The 17,596-nt window shown below is 32.4% G+C and overlaps 1 protein-coding gene across 1 annotated transcript in view; it reads left to right on the top strand.

Annotated features, from left to right (window-relative positions):
- Positions 1 to 17,596, top strand: part of LOC137921937 (hydrocephalus-inducing protein homolog) — a 42,751-nt gene that overhangs the window by 13,647 nt on the left and 11,508 nt on the right. The window contains 38 exon segments of the mRNA XM_068764738.1: positions 134 to 273; positions 950 to 1,091; positions 1,428 to 1,645; positions 1,956 to 2,105; positions 2,177 to 2,236; positions 2,668 to 2,753; positions 3,084 to 3,224; positions 3,375 to 3,581; positions 5,419 to 5,600; positions 5,708 to 5,940; positions 6,161 to 6,322; positions 6,844 to 6,878; positions 6,956 to 7,024; positions 7,805 to 8,004; positions 8,083 to 8,337; positions 8,641 to 8,751; positions 8,875 to 9,013; positions 9,481 to 9,637; positions 10,365 to 10,496; positions 10,657 to 10,780; positions 10,871 to 11,039; positions 11,313 to 11,539; positions 11,628 to 11,827; positions 11,906 to 12,148; positions 12,229 to 12,408; positions 13,070 to 13,361; positions 13,434 to 13,682; positions 13,763 to 14,084; positions 14,167 to 14,309; positions 14,387 to 14,496; positions 15,393 to 15,562; positions 15,633 to 15,823; positions 15,926 to 16,035; positions 16,118 to 16,298; positions 16,383 to 16,496; positions 16,563 to 16,668; positions 17,014 to 17,205; positions 17,286 to 17,472. Of these exon segments, the coding sequence (XP_068620839.1) occupies positions 134 to 273; positions 950 to 1,091; positions 1,428 to 1,645; positions 1,956 to 2,105; positions 2,177 to 2,236; positions 2,668 to 2,753; positions 3,084 to 3,224; positions 3,375 to 3,581; positions 5,419 to 5,600; positions 5,708 to 5,940; positions 6,161 to 6,322; positions 6,844 to 6,878; positions 6,956 to 7,024; positions 7,805 to 8,004; positions 8,083 to 8,337; positions 8,641 to 8,751; positions 8,875 to 9,013; positions 9,481 to 9,637; positions 10,365 to 10,496; positions 10,657 to 10,780; positions 10,871 to 11,039; positions 11,313 to 11,539; positions 11,628 to 11,827; positions 11,906 to 12,148; positions 12,229 to 12,408; positions 13,070 to 13,361; positions 13,434 to 13,682; positions 13,763 to 14,084; positions 14,167 to 14,309; positions 14,387 to 14,496; positions 15,393 to 15,562; positions 15,633 to 15,823; positions 15,926 to 16,035; positions 16,118 to 16,298; positions 16,383 to 16,496; positions 16,563 to 16,668; positions 17,014 to 17,205; positions 17,286 to 17,472 (6,329 nt within the window).

Raw genomic sequence — 17,596 nt, 5'->3', positions numbered from 1 at the left:
TCACTTAAAAGTCATTAATTAACGAAAAATTAAAGTTCATTGTGAAAATTACTTGGCAGCCGAGACTACAATTTGACAAAAGTGCGACAAAAGTTTTTTTGTCCTTTGTCTGAGAAAACTTAAAATATTACAGGTTGCGTATGGAGTTACAATTCCACTGATGTTTAAAGCCTTGTGTGCCGTTCCCTACTTAGTATCCGGTGTTGCTTCAGTGGATTTTGGCTCTGTGAAATGTGGCAACAAAGTAATATATTCGATACCGCTAAAAAATATGTAAGTATATACCTAACCGTATTAAAAATATAACATTATTTAAATTTATAATAAATTTTATATTATTTCCTTGCATGAGCCATCCTAAATAAGTAGCATAGATTTCTTGAAGAACGAATTGTTAATAATTAGAAAATCCCGTAAGGACTTACTTCTTTATATTTCTATGAAGTAATGTTTTAGCTCATTATGGCAGTATTAGCCCAGCGGAAGAGAACAGACTTGCGATCGTAGGTCGCAGGTTCGTTTCCCGGGATATAATCTTATATATGGGTAATTCACACTGTGCATTATTTATATGGGATAGCCACTGGTTTGACAGCAGCTTTCTCTGCGTACCATATGACCACATAGAAATTGCTAACCTGGCCTTGGCAGGTGCAAGAATGGCGATTATGATATATCCTCCCATAGATACCTTTGGGGGAAGGCTGTCTTACAGAGGTTGTCAATGGGCTGAAACGAAGAATTTTAGCGGATTTTACGTAATTCATTCTGTAAGGGGGTTGAGAGGGCGTTTATTAAAAAAATGCATATCTTGTAATTCTTATACTATGTTTAAGCCTTTGCAAAAACTTTATTTGCAATGTTAAAAATTACGAAGAGCGGTGGACAGTCAATCACTTTAATAAATTTAATTTTAATTGGATTAATAAAATTGTTATGTTTATCACAGTGGAAAACCTGTATGTATTTGGTTTGCAACATTAAAGCTCCAATCACCAGGAGTCAATCAGATTATGATACTCGATAGCTCTGGCAAATACGAACCAGGGGAAAGTGGCTGGCTAAGTATAGCGTTCAAGCCTACAATGGAGGTTGGTTTTTACACCACGTACATTTTTATACATGAAACTAGACTTATTAAATTAAAAAAATCCTTTATTTATTATTAATTTCCTTATAAGACATATTGCATTAAGTTTTATTGATTATATTGATATGTCTTGTATTTTAAAATTAATGGAATCTTATTTCTGTTCTGTGGTTCTGATTTTATGTATAAATATATTAAGGTTTGTGGGTAATTATCGATAAAGTTAACTTTGTTTTTTATTTCATTGTAACAAATTAATTTTTCATTATAAAAAAAATAATTGTACTTTCAAGTATTTTCCTCGACCTAAATAAGAATTAAAATTCTTTAATTACAGATGACATATGAGGGTCTTATTATATTCAGATTCCATATGAATCCAAAACGAATGACCATACCTTTCGTAGGATATGGAGTGATGCCACAAGTCCACATCATTGGGCCTAATATCAGTTTTCCGCCGACACTACCTTGGTCTGAAATTACGGAACATTTCTTTGGATTGACAAATCCTTGCCCGTTTCCAATAGAACTTATAATAGCTCATAGCGATAGGTGTGTAAACAAAAATTATCATAAGTAAAGTTAATAAAATAATAGCATTTTTCGGAAAGCGTGCACATATTTTGTGAAAAAATAAATAGGCTTTATTTTTTTATGTTTGCAAAGTTTAACATGAAAATATTTAAGCGCACTTAAAAAACCTTCGTATTTTTGTGTAAATCAATCTGTGGTATGATGTTATTTTTTGGTCATGAACTTTAAGAATAAAATAATAAAAAGAAAATTTAGTCAAAGTTTTATATAATTGACTGTGTGTATATGTAAATGTTAAAGGTATCTTTAATTGTATAAATAATTGCAGAAAATGGGATGAAGAAGAGGAAATTTATCAGATGTTAGAGAAGTATTACAATAAACCGAATGAGATGCTCGTGCCCGCAATCCAACCCGGAAGTGGGCTACCAGTCGAAATATTAAACTTTTGTCAAAAAGTTAAAGAACGAGTTAAAAAGTATTTATATTCGTTTACTATTGACATCAAACATTGGATTCTTATATTTGTCAACATAATATTTATTTCAGGGCTCTAGAACTGGAAGTGGCGGCAGCAAAAATGGCATCTAAATCACAAGGACAAGCGAAGTAGGTTTCAATATTAATTCAATACCCCGACCGTAGTACATTGACATAATATAGACAAATTAAAAAATATGTAATTATTATTATGTTGAAAATGAAATATATATTTAATTACTACTAACAGTTTACATTTAATCATTGCCATCTAGAAGATATGAGTATGTTATATTTAAACTAAAGGGTCAAGGGAGTGGTAAACCGAGCTTGCCTTTAGCTGTACATATGAGAGGCGCGCCAATCTGCACGAGGCAGTACATCCGGATGCTTGAAGCCGAAGATGTGCCTTGTCATTGCTAAGAACTTATGTAGGTTTATGATAATAAATTTTTCTTTGAACTGTAACATCGGTTCACATTATTAGGGCTCGACCTATGTTTGATTTTTCACTATATACACAAAGAATTTAAAGTGTTTTTACGTTTTTCATATGCCAGAAAAACAAAAACCCCTAAAAAAGGATCACCTAGATCATTAGAAATGTCACCAGGGCGCCAGCGTACCGAAGGTGAAATTCTCACAGGTTAGAAAAATTTTATATATTTTACTTTTAAACCTTTTATAATGAGGCGACTAAAATTAAATTATATTGATTAAGCTTATATATTTTTTTATGATCTTCAATAATTAGATTAGACAAATTGCAATTATTTTTATGAATTATTTATTTAAATTATTTATCAATTATTTAAACTGTTCAAATAACTGTTATTTTAAACGTTAAAACTAAAATTGTTCATTTAATTGGAACTTTTTCTTTTGATGTACTTTTTTATCATCTTTGGGAGGACTCATTCTTAATGATTGTTGATAATTAATTTCGTAAGCTGTAAATTTTTTTGTGGTTTTCCAGATGAATTTCGGCTAATGAAAGAAAATAACATAGATCCACTGAAGGAATGTTTTCACGAAGTTGACAATATACTTATGGACACACACAGCGAGAGACTTTCAAAAGGCCTTATTGTTTTCTTCCATGGCTCTCCAGGAGAAGGTACATATATTTATATTAAAACAAAAGCGTTTAGCATTTTATGTATTGATTATTATAAGTATAAATATTTTTAAATCTTATTAAAGCATACGTTTCTAATGGTAGCTATTAAAAACTTTTGAACTATGTTTGCTAATTTTTTGTTTTCAGAGGGACAGTGTCAAGAAATGGCTTATTCCGTAGGAAAGCACCTCAAAATTCCTACATTAAGTATTGATACCTGTTTTATAGAAGCACTATGTGTTAGTAATTGTCCGGCGCAACAAACTTTGATAAAAGTTATCGACGAGATGTTTTTGATTTCGAGGATGGGAACGAGCAAGGGAGATGTAGACGAAGCAGAGTTGGATATAGAAGGTGCATTTATTTTTCCTAGAGTACCTTTTTTGCCAATGCCCAATAATGTTTTTTTTTAAATAAACGATTATGCTAATGTTTTATATTTTAATAGTTGTCTGAATTGATATTTTAGTATTAATTTAACCTCTATAGTCCAATCTGGCAAAAAAATAATATAAACTACTCAAAACAAAATAGGGCCCACCGCAACTTTGTCTCTAATCGTGTTTATAAATAACTCATATACTAATCATTGACAAAGTGAAGCACTACCACTTCTAGCACACATGTTTATTAGTTCATAATGATGTTTTAAAAGTTAACTTTTTTGTTGATTTCAAGTGGGTAGACAAAAAAGTAAAGTGCTTAAATTTATCCATTTCTTAAATTTTCAATCGTTTGTGTTCTCAGTCTTGCTTTAAACGCAATACTTTGATCACACTTTGTTTAGCTGTGTTTTTTTCGTTTCGGCATTATTCCCGATTACAATGCCAGGTTCTCGTCGTCATATGGAAGTGGAAACTTCGACAAGGGCAGTTCTTTTGCTTCAAGAGGGAGAATCGCAAAGATCGGTTGCATCTCGCCTTGGTGTGTCACGGCGAGCTATTCGAAACGTATGGGAGCGGTTCCAGGAAACAAGTAGGGTGGCTAGAAGACCTGGAACAGGAAGGATTTGAGCCGCAACTGCTCAAGAAGACCGGTACATTGGATTGACTACGCGCCGGGACCGCACGACAACCGCCCGGACCTTGCAATCCCGGCTAAGGCAATCTACTGGCACACGCGTTAGTGGTCAAATCATTCGGAATCGACTCCACGAGGACGGGCAACATTCTAGGATGCGTGTTATTCGTTTAAAATAACAAGGGCTCACCGGACAATACGTTTGAGGTTTGCGCGTGAGCATTTGGACTGGACCATGGACAATTGGAGGACAGTACTCTTTTCAGACGAGTGTAAAGTTAAGTTTTTTAGCGATGACAGACGTGTACGTGTGTGGAGAAGAGAAGGAGAACGTTTTACTGAACCATGCATGCACGGTACTGCTCGTTTTGGGGGCCCGAGTGTGATGATATGGGGCGGTATAAGCTTGTTAGGCAAAACAGAGTTGGTGATCTTGAACGAAGGGACGGTCACTGCAGCTAGTTACGTTGAGCAAGTAATCCGACCTTATGTTATCCCATATTCACAAAGAGTAGGTGATAATTTTGTGTTTATGCAAGACAACGCTCGTGCGCATACAGCTAGGGTCACTCAGAAGGCACTTTCTGATGCCAATATCTTGGTTTTACCTTGGCCAGCAATGAGTCCCGATCTCAATCCGATTGAGCATTTATGGGATCAATTGAAAAGAAGTCTTAAAGAGACCGATAGCCACGTTAACAGCCAACAGGACCTCATAAACGCGCTGAAACTCTGTTGGGAACGAATACCCGACCAAAACATCACTCATCTGATTGAGTGTTCCAAATAGGCTCAGAGAGTGCATACGGAGCAAAGGAGGTCCTACTCGATACTAAAGAAAAGCTCCCGGCAAGTTTATTAAAAACAAACAGTGACTATAAAAGTTTTTATTGACAGTCTACTTAGTGCTCATTTTCTCTAAAAATGTGTATTTGAATGTATTGCGATAAAATTAAACAATTCAAACGTTATTTTGTGTTTACTTAATGTGTAAAACCCTAATTCAACATCGACTAATTGTAAAAAATTTAATAATCACGTATACACGCACATAAATTAAGGGGCAAAATGATCAAATTGAGTAGTATATATTTAACCACTTGTTCATGTTTTGTTGTACTACTTGTTACAGTTTTATTTTATTTTAATCTGATGTTTTTGTCGCCTCCAGATTTATTCGAGACCACCGACGAATTTGAAATATTATCTAAAAAGATTGAAATTATTATGAACAGCAAAACAATCGCGACTCCGAAATCAAAAATGAGTGATAAAAAAAAGAAAAGATCAACCTCAAGTTTTGTGTCGCAGGCAGTATTAGACGCCATTGGTTCTACCACTATGTTTAATTTGGTATTATTGATGTCCATCATTTTTTTATTAATATATTTATACAATTTATTTTTATTATTGTTTAATTTAACTGTTTATCGAAAATTACCAATTTCAAACTTTTATAGGAATTATTGCAAGAGCTTATGACTGACTTTTTTAATCAACAAAAATTTCAACGGGGCTTTGTTATTGATTCTTTGACAAGCGTAATATTTAAAAGTCCTCCAATTGTGCTGACCACTGTTCTAAAGTGTAAAAGTATGATAAGAAACATACACTTAGTGTTATGTCACGCCAGTTTTAACAAATGGGTACAGATATTTGAAGAGTCGCAAAAAGAAGATGATTTCTTAGAAGAGTAAGTGGTTTTATATAAAAAAAACTCAAAGTATTTAAGGGTAATTTTCCTTTAAAAATATTGGAAGCTCACTTTATATCAGATCAGCAATATTGAGGTAAGGTGTAATAGACTAAAAAATCTGATGTATCTCTGACACAAGTTTTAAGAGACACATTTTAAATAAAACTTAATCTAATTACCATGTTATTAATATTGATACAATTTATATTTTCAACAGAAATGTCCCCAAGGTATACACCGACGAAGAAATCGAAGATATAATAGATTCATTTGAAAATATGACTTGGGAAGAATATGAAACTGCGAGTCCGGATTTAAAATCCATATACATTACTCACGGTTTAGAGAGCAGGCGTAAAAAACATCTATTAAAAACAGGGTAAATAAGTTTTTACTACGGCTTTTAGTTTTGATTTTAGCCTAAAAACTTTTGAAGGGCATTATTCACACGAAATTCAAGAATAAATGTATTCTTAAGAATATTGGTAACAAGTATTTCAGTTTCTATTTGTGCCGTTAAGCGTTGCCTGTTACTGTTGTTGGAATATTGTTTTTATTGTCCCAAGAGCAAAAGCGTTTTTATTGTCATAAAAACAAAATAACAATATTATTGTTTTTTTGATTAAATTTTTTCAATTAGGAATTAACGCAGTAAATAAACTCAATTTACTGAGGTAACCTATGTACCAAATAGAATATCGGTATTCCATACAAAAAATAAAACTTTAAAAATAATGCGATTTTTGAGTGATTTACGTTTTGTTTTATCTGAGTCAATTTCGTGAGTAAAAAAATATTCATACATACATTCTCATAAAGAATTAAATAACCAAACAGTAGCAAATATGATTTAAATATATCCTAATTATTTTTTAATTTTACTCAATTTAATACTTCCAGGATTTCAACGGATAGCGTAAAAAAAGACAAAGAAGGTAAATTTTAGGGATGTGTAATTCTGTAATATTAATTTTTACCCGAATTTAAAGATAAATATAATTTATATACACAGATGGAAAATCGATGTTAGCGGTAAGTGGAGAAGAATTTAAGAAAAAAGCTAAAAAGGATGAAGCGAAAGGTATGTTAGTGTTTAATTCTATCGCATACTTATTAAAATCATGTATTGGCAATATAGTTATAATTTTAGAGCTTATGGCATTATTTTGAAATAAAATAGGCATTGACTTTGATCTATATCAAAAAGTTTTTACGGTTAATAATTATTAAATAACGTGGCTAAATCTCCGAATTAATCGACAAAAAACAGAACATTGAGCGTATGAAAACGTAGAACGCGAAAAAAAAATAATTCCCAAAGACCTTTTTCAACATAAAAATTGATATCGTTTATTAAGTCAGTATTGTATTCCCTCTTTATGACTCTAGTTCTCGATGATGATTAATTTAATTAATTATAGAAACTTTAATATAGTGTAAAATCAGAGACTTGCTTGTCTTACAAAAAACAAAACGTGTAAAACCACAACAGAAAAACAATTAAGCTTATTCGGAGCAACGCTTTGACTTAAGGTCTCATATTAAGGCGCTTTAACGAATACTTTAAATTATTTGAAAATAATATTGCTTGTGCGCCCAAATTTTCTGACAAAAAAATCGCTTCAGACATTCTTAAAGACTGTTTTAAGTGTCACTTTCATCGGCAACAATTTTATTCATTCACGATATAATTAGTTTAGTATCTAATTTTTATAAATAGTATTTTTATTTAAATTTGGTGTATTATATCAACATAGGCCCCTACATATAATGGGTGTTGGAGTTAGATACCGTTTCCTGCTATGCATGCTAAGAATAAGGCGCAATCTATGTACAAAATATTAAAACTTATCTATTTCAGCAAAACCAACTGGCGAGTACCTGGCGATGAATGCGAAATATAATGAATATAATAAAAACGTTTATGAAAATTTAATCAATATCGCTAACAACTGGATCTTGGAAGAATGTGACTTGGGATTTCCTTTGATTGGATTGAACGGCCAAATTGTCGGACCAAACCAAAAGAAAGCTAAGAAAAAATCAGAAATGCAAATCCAAGTAATGGAATTAGTCTAATTTGACTGCTTTGGTTCAATAAATGATTTTTCGTTTTAAAAACACAAGTTTATTTTGCAGATGTCAGTAGACTGTGTCGCAGGAAGAGGGTTTCCATTGACTCTTATTATGTGCCCTTGCACATGTTATAAGCAAGCTATCGTTAACATGTTTGTCTATTCAGACGTCGTCATAAATGCTCTGAAGAAAGAGGAGCAAATTGATACCCTCAAATATCCAGTCCAGAAAAAAGAGTACACCGTGTTACATCCAAAAACTTTTCCTAACATTCATTGTGAAGAATCACTAGCATGGCGCTATCTAGATGAATTACCAGTACGTTGTTTAAAAGCATGGATACGTATGGAATAGTAATATAAATAAATTATTGCTGCTTATATAACATCTAGCAATAACGTTATCAAATCATTGACATCTCACTATTTTATTGTACATTACTAAAAAAATCTGTAATAACTTTTACGTATAATCTTCTGAGTTTTATTAGTTTTTAATGTCACTTTATTTATTTTATGCTAGTACTCGGTTTTATTTACTATTTATAACTTTTACCTCACATATTACTTATTTAATTCCAATTTGGAAACATGAGCATTATAAATCTTTTTTTAATTTCAGATTAAAAAATGCGAATGCAATCTCATTAATGATTTGAATATAATAGATGACCAATGTCAAGATAACGTTTTAAATACACTGTCGAAGTGGCACTGCACTTGTGGTAAAAAGGTGATGTGTTAATTTTGTTTAATTTCAAAAGTATGACGATAGTGCACAGTACAAAATGGTGTCGCGTCATAAATTCATATAATATTCTGACTTCCTCATCTTATTTTTGTATCTAATTCTCAGGTAACGTCTTCACAAACGTCCACAACTGAGATACCCATTACGTCTTCAGAAAAAATTTCTACTGAAGAAAGCAAATCGGATGTCATATATCCTTTGCCTTTATACAAAGTGAAATCAATGACTTGTAAGTTTTGAGCTAGTAATCTATATATTTTTAAATTTACTTGATACTTACTTACATACATGATGCTTAGCCAATACCAGGAGTTATTCTGACTACAGAAAGTAAACATGAAAAAGCCTTTAGTTCCAAAAATTTATTGTTTACTGGTTTAGTGACCACTAAATTTTTTGGTAATGAAATTGTGGTTCTGTAATGATATGATCAAAAATATGTTGTGTTTAAAAATATGATCAAATAATTTGTATAACGTTGTTCAATACTGTGGATAATTATTATTTACAGCATTATTATTTAATTAGATTTTGTCTAAAGATTAATCTTTTAACCGAAAATTGATTAGTCTCGTTATGTCTTTCAAAGAGATTTCATCTCACCTGCAATTATTGATTGTGATACTGGAATTAGTACAATAACTTTTGTATTAACAAACCTTGTCACTATTTGTTTTTAATAAGCAAAGAAAAAATTTTTAGACCGCGAAGACAGAATTATTCTTCAGCCGGGAGATTTAGTAAGATGTAAATACACATTCAGCCCAAAAGTCGAAGGAAATTTCAATTTGAAACGATTTGTGCAAGTTAACGGTTGGCCTGCATCTCAAGTTGTTATCACTGTTAATGGAATTTGTGACATACCAAGGTAAGCAATTCTATTACTTCTAACACTTATTATGATTGCACTAAAATGAGAAGAAAATCAGATCGTGTTTTTTTGGCAAGCTCACATTTACTCTACGGGCCATGGAATGTTAAGGGCTATGCTATTTCTCATTAAGAACGTGAATCTAGAACAAGGATGTCCGCGGAGGAATGAAAATAACCGAAATATACCAAAGTATTGGCTATCTGAATTGGCAGTGTGCAGAACAAAAGCCACTGGGCCGTTCAAACCAACCAACCGGAACTTTTGGATATCTACGGGAGAGGCCTGTGGCCAGGAGAAAACGTCCTAGGGCTGTAATGATGAACGGTGTCCAGCACTTATTGATGATGCAATTATAATAATCCTGATATTTTAAACAAAGTGTGGCCATAACATCATAAGTATAATGAATAGCATTATAGGTGAAAGCTTTCCTGTCTTTCCGCGCCTCTTAATAATATATTTCACTTCGTTTTATTCAATGGATATCTATAGTCAATCTTAATTATTTCTAGAAACTTGTGACATTGTACATTAGGAAAATCTCATAGACGCATTTTCCACTACGTATTGTACACCAAAACGATTTTAATTTATAACTATATAATTTTTCGTACTCCAAATGGCACCCCGTCTATCCCCACTGATACGTCAGACTTAAAATCACTGTTATAGTTTAGGCACAATGTAACTTGGAAACATTATTATATATTATTATTTACAGATTAGATAGCCGACCGAAAAAAATGTTTAAAGATTTCGTGAGAAGAACTATCGAAGATAACATATACAAAGTAACATATTTAGACGATATTAAAGTGTTTCAATTTGGACCCATTTTTATAGGAAATAATAGGTCAGTATATTACGCGAATAATATAGTTTTATCTCTTTTTCTGCTGTAATTTGTCAACAGCTATTGGATTTTATGTAAGCGATATGTATAGTACATAAAATAATGAAATGTATTGAAAAGAATATGGCATATGCTATTTAAATTCTAATGTTTTATTCAGAATTTACGAAGAAAAATATTGCATAGATTTAAAAAATTCGTCATTGATCACGGCAGAGATTGAAGTAGAATTCTTGGGAGAAACTGATGTCTTCTTATTCGACAAGCAGTTTATAACATTAGAGGTACATATCTATAGTATACTTTCATTAAATAAATACGAGGATAATATACAAGGAAGTCAAAGAATGATTGTGTTGGATTCACGTTTACAGCCCGAAAGTCGAGGAAAATTGACAATATCAGCTGCTCCAGCAGTAGTCGGAGAGCACACCAATGTCCTTTTATTCTGTGTGAAAGATAATCCAGAAATCGTCACTGTGAACATTGCTTGCAGCGGAGTAGTGCCGATAGTGGAAGTTTTGCCGTCAACTAAAATTATTGGTATTTTTTTAATTTAATGATTATTTTATTATGAATTTGTAACGCGTATTTCTGTGGATAAATTCTGTTCTCGAAGTTATTAAAGCCAACGCAAATGCTATGCGTAAGATTTCGTGCGTATGGTTAATAATTAAAGAGGAACCTGGTAAATGTGATTTAAATAAAAAAAATATGTGATCTTATTGAAAAATATTACCTTGATTATAGATGTATATCATACTTATTATTTATCCCGTTAAGTCTATGTACACACATTCTTTGTTCTTTTTATAGATTACGGAAAACACCTGCTATATCGTCGTAAAGATGATAGATTTATAGTCAAAAATGATTCTATCTTACCAATTATGTGGAAAATACGGAACGCTGATGATTTTCAGCAGGATTTTATAATATCGCATACCTATGGCATAATACCCCGGTATGACAATCAAGTAGTCCCTGTTACGTATATCGCATGTCAAGTGGGTGTTATATCAAATAAAATGTTAACAGTCGACGTAAGTATTTTTAATAACTGATTAAAAGTTGCAAGCACAACTTAGTGTATACTTTCTGTTTGATATAATAAAAATATATATTTTCTAGATTTATGATGTGGAGGGCCGAGGCGAACCAATGATAGTCGACTCGTTATATCTATCGGCGGAATGTTATGACGTTATGGTAGAATGCGCTTACGAGAACATATCTGAAAATTTTCTTAACTTTGGAAATGTTAAAGTCAATTCAACGGTTGCTCGGGAAATGTATCTTTTTAATCGCGGGAAATATAATATTTATTACAAGTTAACATTTTTTAATATCAATGAAATTTTTATAAGTAAATTTTATATATTTTTACTAATGTAATGTAATTTTTAAAGGTTAAGAAAAGTGAAGAATTTTCCTGAACCTACATTACTGAAATCCTTTGAAGCTATACCTGAATGCGGAATTTTACCATCTTCAGCAAAACTTGTTACAATTGAATTTGAATGTACACCGACTACTTTAATGAATTTGGTTAACGTCCCTGCCTACACGTGTACCCTTTTGGACGGCAACAAAACTCAAATGATCGTTGCGAAATTTCCTGTTTGTATTACAATTGCGTCATTTTATAATACGTATGTTGTTTATTATTTTCGTATAATTTTTAAATAATTGAATCTAAATAAACTAAGGGCGTTTTGATTTTCCCCTTCAGATTTACTCTATTTCCTTTGGGTGAATTAAATTTCCACATTTTACCTGTTGGTGAAGGCGTTGTAAGAGAAGTTATCCTTAACAACAGTAGTAAATGTCCTTTTACATATGAAATAATTTTACCGCCTGAATATCAAATTAATCCGGATGCTATGCCTCCTGCTAAATTAAAGGACAACAAGTAAGTCATCGTTTCACACTTTTTTTGCAACATATGATTTTTAATAAGAGAATTAAGGTTCCAGAGATATCATGGCCTTAAAGTTCCAAACATCACGATGAGTCAATACATAACCGGAATTATTTTATAATGAGAATGATATATTAATCGTTATTTTTCTTTGGCCTTTTTATGATATTGACAATTTAAAGCTTTTCTTTATACCATAAAGTACTGAGACATAAGCGTACGTTTGAAAAAAAACTGGTGACTACTTCAAAGAGTTTTAAAGACTAGCTCAATAGTTTCATTAGTTAGGTGCCATTAAATTTTAATATGACACTCATTCGCTATTGTTGGAGAATCGTCACACCACTGCGGTCTTTTCCACTTTTTTCAATAAACACCCACCAGTAGTAAGTTCCCTTGTTCGATATTGATCCACTTCACCATCATTATCATCATGTCCGCCGATAGACACAGTATAATAATCGCCGATAGGCAAAGCTTGAGACTCCTTCAAAGATTGGCACAATGACCGGTCCCATATTGCCTACAATCAGTGACCTCTCGCGATGTTAACAATGTCAGCGGTTCGCTCGGTCACCGCTCGAGAATCCTATGTTCCTCTCACCTGTAATCAAAATTAAACAATTAATCACTATTAAACTTCTAATTACAGAATAAAAAATCCTCCATTAAAATGCGGAAATTTCCTTATAATGAACGAAGACAACTTACTTGCTCCCTCTACTAGCCGAACAATCCAAATAAAATTTTTAGCGACAGCAACAAAAAAGTTTGAGGAAACGATACATTTCGTGATCAGTGACACTTGCCCCGCTGAGGCCGGTGGAGTTCCGTTAAGATTGGTTGGTACAGGAGCATTACCAACATTAGATTTTTGGAATCTCGAAACGACCTTTAGAGAACACGTAATCGTTAAAAATATATCTGAGTACCCTGTTCCCGAGGTATATATTTATTTAAATACTAAACAAGTAAAACGTTTACAACAAACTGTATGTAATTAAAACATATTGCAGCCCTCGCCTCATTGCGTTTTTGTTGAAGACTGCGTCACGCTTTATTTTTATGGCGTAATTGTAAACACAAATCATACTGGAGCACTTGACTTGTATAATAATGGTTTAGTGCCTTGTGCTTTAAATATGAAATTATACTATCAAACGAATTCAAGTGAAGAAATATTTTCTTTAGATAAATATGAAACACATATTGAACCGTTAATGCATAAGAAATTAAATATAATTTTCAGTCCGACGGCTTTAGAGGTACAAATTTTTTATAATTTAGGTCGCACTAATATTTTATAGATTTGGGTATTAATAAAGTATTTGAATTGATATTCCAGATTTATAAAGCGGTTTTAGAGGTAAATTTAAAAAAGTTAGAAGGTCAAAATCAAACGTTTAGAATATGTTTGATTGGCGAAGGAGTGATACCCAGAATACGTTTAGTGGCACCAAAAATTAAAAATAACCGTATTGCTTCATTACATTTTCCTGTTACTTGTTTGGGTTCCGTTTCCAGCAAACATGTATCGTTTAAAAATATCAGTTCTGTGAACGCCTTGGTAATAGCTGATATTATGCCTTCAGTCGAAGAAGGCCGGCCATTGTTTTGGCTGACAGCGGCACCTGGTACTGATTACACAGTGCTAAATGGAAATAATGGTAATACTTGAATCAAGAAATTTGTAAATGTTATACAGGTTTACAAATACTTTTAAACAAATGCAATTATTGTTCCCTACAGATAATGTGAACATAACATTGAAAGTAACAATGAGTCCAAACCAAATAGTTACCCTGTATGCACATTACAGTCCTTTGCAAAAAGGCAAAACAAATTGTAACATTATGCTTACCGTTGTAGACAATCCATTCGAAAAGTACACGGTAAATTTTCAATTTTATGTTTATTATCAAATTACACAGGACATTGCTGAAACAGCTAGTGTTGTTTATCTTTATAGATATTGTGCAAGGCGGAGGCGTTCATAGAAGACGTAATTTTAATAGGCCTTGAAATGTTGTCAATGGATATTGACTTGGAAGCCTATAAATCCGCGGAATGGTATGTAAAGTAAAAGTTACAATGCAAAATGTAGTATTTTCACTATATTGCTACCGAACTTACATAAAATAGCACTGGACTGCGCCTAAGGTGAGGTGTGCGCACGGTAAAACTTCCGTCGGACTGTGGTCAACGCTCCCACCTCGCCAAGCTACTCTAAGGTGCAGTACAGCGGTTTTGACAGCATTTATAGTAATCATTTTGGCTATATTGTAGGTATACTCTCCCCCGTCACCTGCAAACAGTAATGGACGTCACAGTATATCCTTTCAATGTCCACTTTTAATAGTTGTTGAGTTCCATTATATTGTACGATAAGTTTGAGGTGCTCTCACACACGCACAAACACATGTGCGCTAAACACTATAAATATGACTTCTAAAATTTTAAAATTATATGCATTTAAAATATGTAATTTTCATTTCCAGCTATGAAAGAGCGAAGTCGCCCAACGTACTAACGCTTAAAAGAGGCTCTAGCAACTGGTTAATGTTAAAAAAACCCTTATAAAGATACATCATCTTCATTTCAGCCGTAAGACTTCCACTGCTGGACGTAGGCCTCTCTCATATGTTTACAATAAGACCGGATGAAAGCTACCTGGATCTCATCTTTCGGCGACCCAGGCAAGGTTGTCTGTACACTACGTGGGACGTACTGACCACTTTATCTTAAAAATGTCCTTTATCTTACGAATGTCCTCATGCCTGAATCAATCTTATAAAGAAAACCCGAGCATAGCTATGGAGAGCCATATCTCGTTCGACTTTGACTTTATTGATATAGCCTAGAGTGAGAAACCACAAAGATAAATAAACTTTATTGTTATTAATAAATATAAAAGTTCCTTTCATTATTAATGAACGAATGATCGTTATCATCGTTAGGAATAATTTTTTGACCAGGTCTACAGCGTCTACTACTGACACTAGAAAGAAGAGTAAAACATCAATAGACAAAAAGAAATTAAAGTTTTCGGACTCAAGGAAAAGTAGAAGAACTTCGACATCATCCATGAAACAAAGTAGTACATCCACTGCCGAGTCTCCTGTACTCAAATATTTATTAGATTTAGGTAACAATTATATTAAGGCATTTAATTAATAATGTCTTAATCTATTATTAAAATAATTTTCATATTTAAGGAGGATGTCAGCTTTGTAATACGTTGACAAGGACAATAATCATGGTCAACAATTCTGAAAAAGTCTACAAATTTATTTGGACGGAATGTGATTGTATTGTCGTCAAACCATGTGCAGGTTATATATCACCAGGCGAAGAGAAAGACATGGAAGTCATTTTCTTTTCCGCTCAACCAATTGATATTGAAAAGGTAAGGTTTATATAAAACTCAAACTATGTTATGGGAACAATTAAAGTATTCTGTGCTTATAAAAATTTAATTTGTATAAGTAAAGCATTAGGAAAATTGCAGGAAGTTTTGAACTGTTCTTTGACAGTAATAAGTGACGATTCACTGACAGCAGATACTAGAGAAATAACTTGGGACACACGACAGACTCTTACTTTGTTCAATCGCAATCGGTAATATTTTGTTGATAAATACTTACTATACAACTTTTTTGAGGTAACATATAAGAAATGAAATGACTTTTCATTTTAACAGAGAAGTAAGCATTAATGAGCGATGTGATACTATATTAGAAGATCAAATGACTACCGCACCGATGGAAGAATTTAATGGAAATATAACAATAGTGATCATTTATTCAGTTAAAACTGAATACACCAAATATTTTTGCGATCTAGAAGAGGAAAAATCTTTACCGGATACTTTTATTTATCAGGTTGTTATAACTATTTCTACATTGTAAAAAGTTATAGAAACAAATCTATTGTTACTAATTTAAGTTGCTTTTAACACTGTTTAGACAAGAAGTTTTGATTTTAAAGTAGAAAATGTTGGAAAAGTACCAATGAAAATAACTTGGGACATCGTTGTCGACGATGAATTTCCTATGCGAATAAAGAAATCAACATTGAAGGTAATATTAGTTATACATAACTTTGGGTTATTATATTAATTGAAGTAACTAAAATTATCATTTAAGGATATTCAAAATAACGTGTCTGGGTCGTTTGAAAGCTTGCATAAGACCGCTAATGAAACAGAACCTGAAATGCAAGTTGAGAGAAATAATGAAACTGCTGATAACGGTATCTTTATCAATTTTTTCAATGTCATTTACGTATTACATTTTAAATTTGACGTATTATTGACAAAGTCCATGATTTATTCAATGAAAGCTCCTTACAAAACGGATTATAACAACAACCAATAATTGAACAATAAATCATAAAAAATGGGAATATATATATGAGGCTATAAATAATATTTATAAATATCTCATAAATTTCTCCAGAAGACCGGAAAATGTTTGATGTTGAAGGTCAGCTTTGTATGTTAGATTATTTGGTGTTCGGTGCTTATCCTCTTGGTAAAATACTAGAACTACAAGTAATTTGTCATGCAATATCTATATGTATTTTACATTTAATTAGATCCAAGCAAAATGACGTTATTCAGTGGAAGTTTAAGCAGAGAAAGTGTGGACACGTGGTTCGAGATTGACTTGCCATTCCGTATTGAACCGGACAAAGTTTGTTTAAATCCAACAGAAAGTCAAACGTTCAAGGTCTCATTTTCTCCTCTCGACGCATTCTTATTTAAAGTTCGTCTACAAAGTACAATAGGTGAGAATTCAACGTAGTATATAGACTAGAGTTAATTATTGTACGTTCATTTTTAACTATTGAAATAATTTGTGTTTTAGATAATTTAGATCCTTATGATCAAAATATTACCTGTAAAATGACGGCTAAATCATTTATACCTTACGTGCACCTTGATATCGAAGAGAGCGATTATTTGACGTCAGGGAAAAGAAAAGCATCTGGAGCATTATCTCCTGATACAGTCGTGTTAGAATTTAAAGTTCTTGGACCGGGATGCTACAAAAAGTAATAAGTTTTTATCAATATATTAATAAATTATAGTAAAATGAGCACAAGTGACAAATTATTGCAAGTCTTGGGCTTGAATCCCAACAGTGGAAAAATAAAATGTCATGACCACATAATATTC

Source organism: Battus philenor, unplaced genomic scaffold (assembly GCF_028537555.1).
Source record: "Battus philenor isolate CCGP_79_NKW_IND1 unplaced genomic scaffold, ilBatPhil1.0.hap1 SCAF_2, whole genome shotgun sequence".
Lineage (NCBI taxonomy): Eukaryota > Metazoa > Arthropoda > Insecta > Lepidoptera > Papilionidae > Battus > Battus philenor.
Note: the sequence above shows the minus strand (reverse complement) of the source record. Positions and strands in the feature narration are given on the sequence as shown.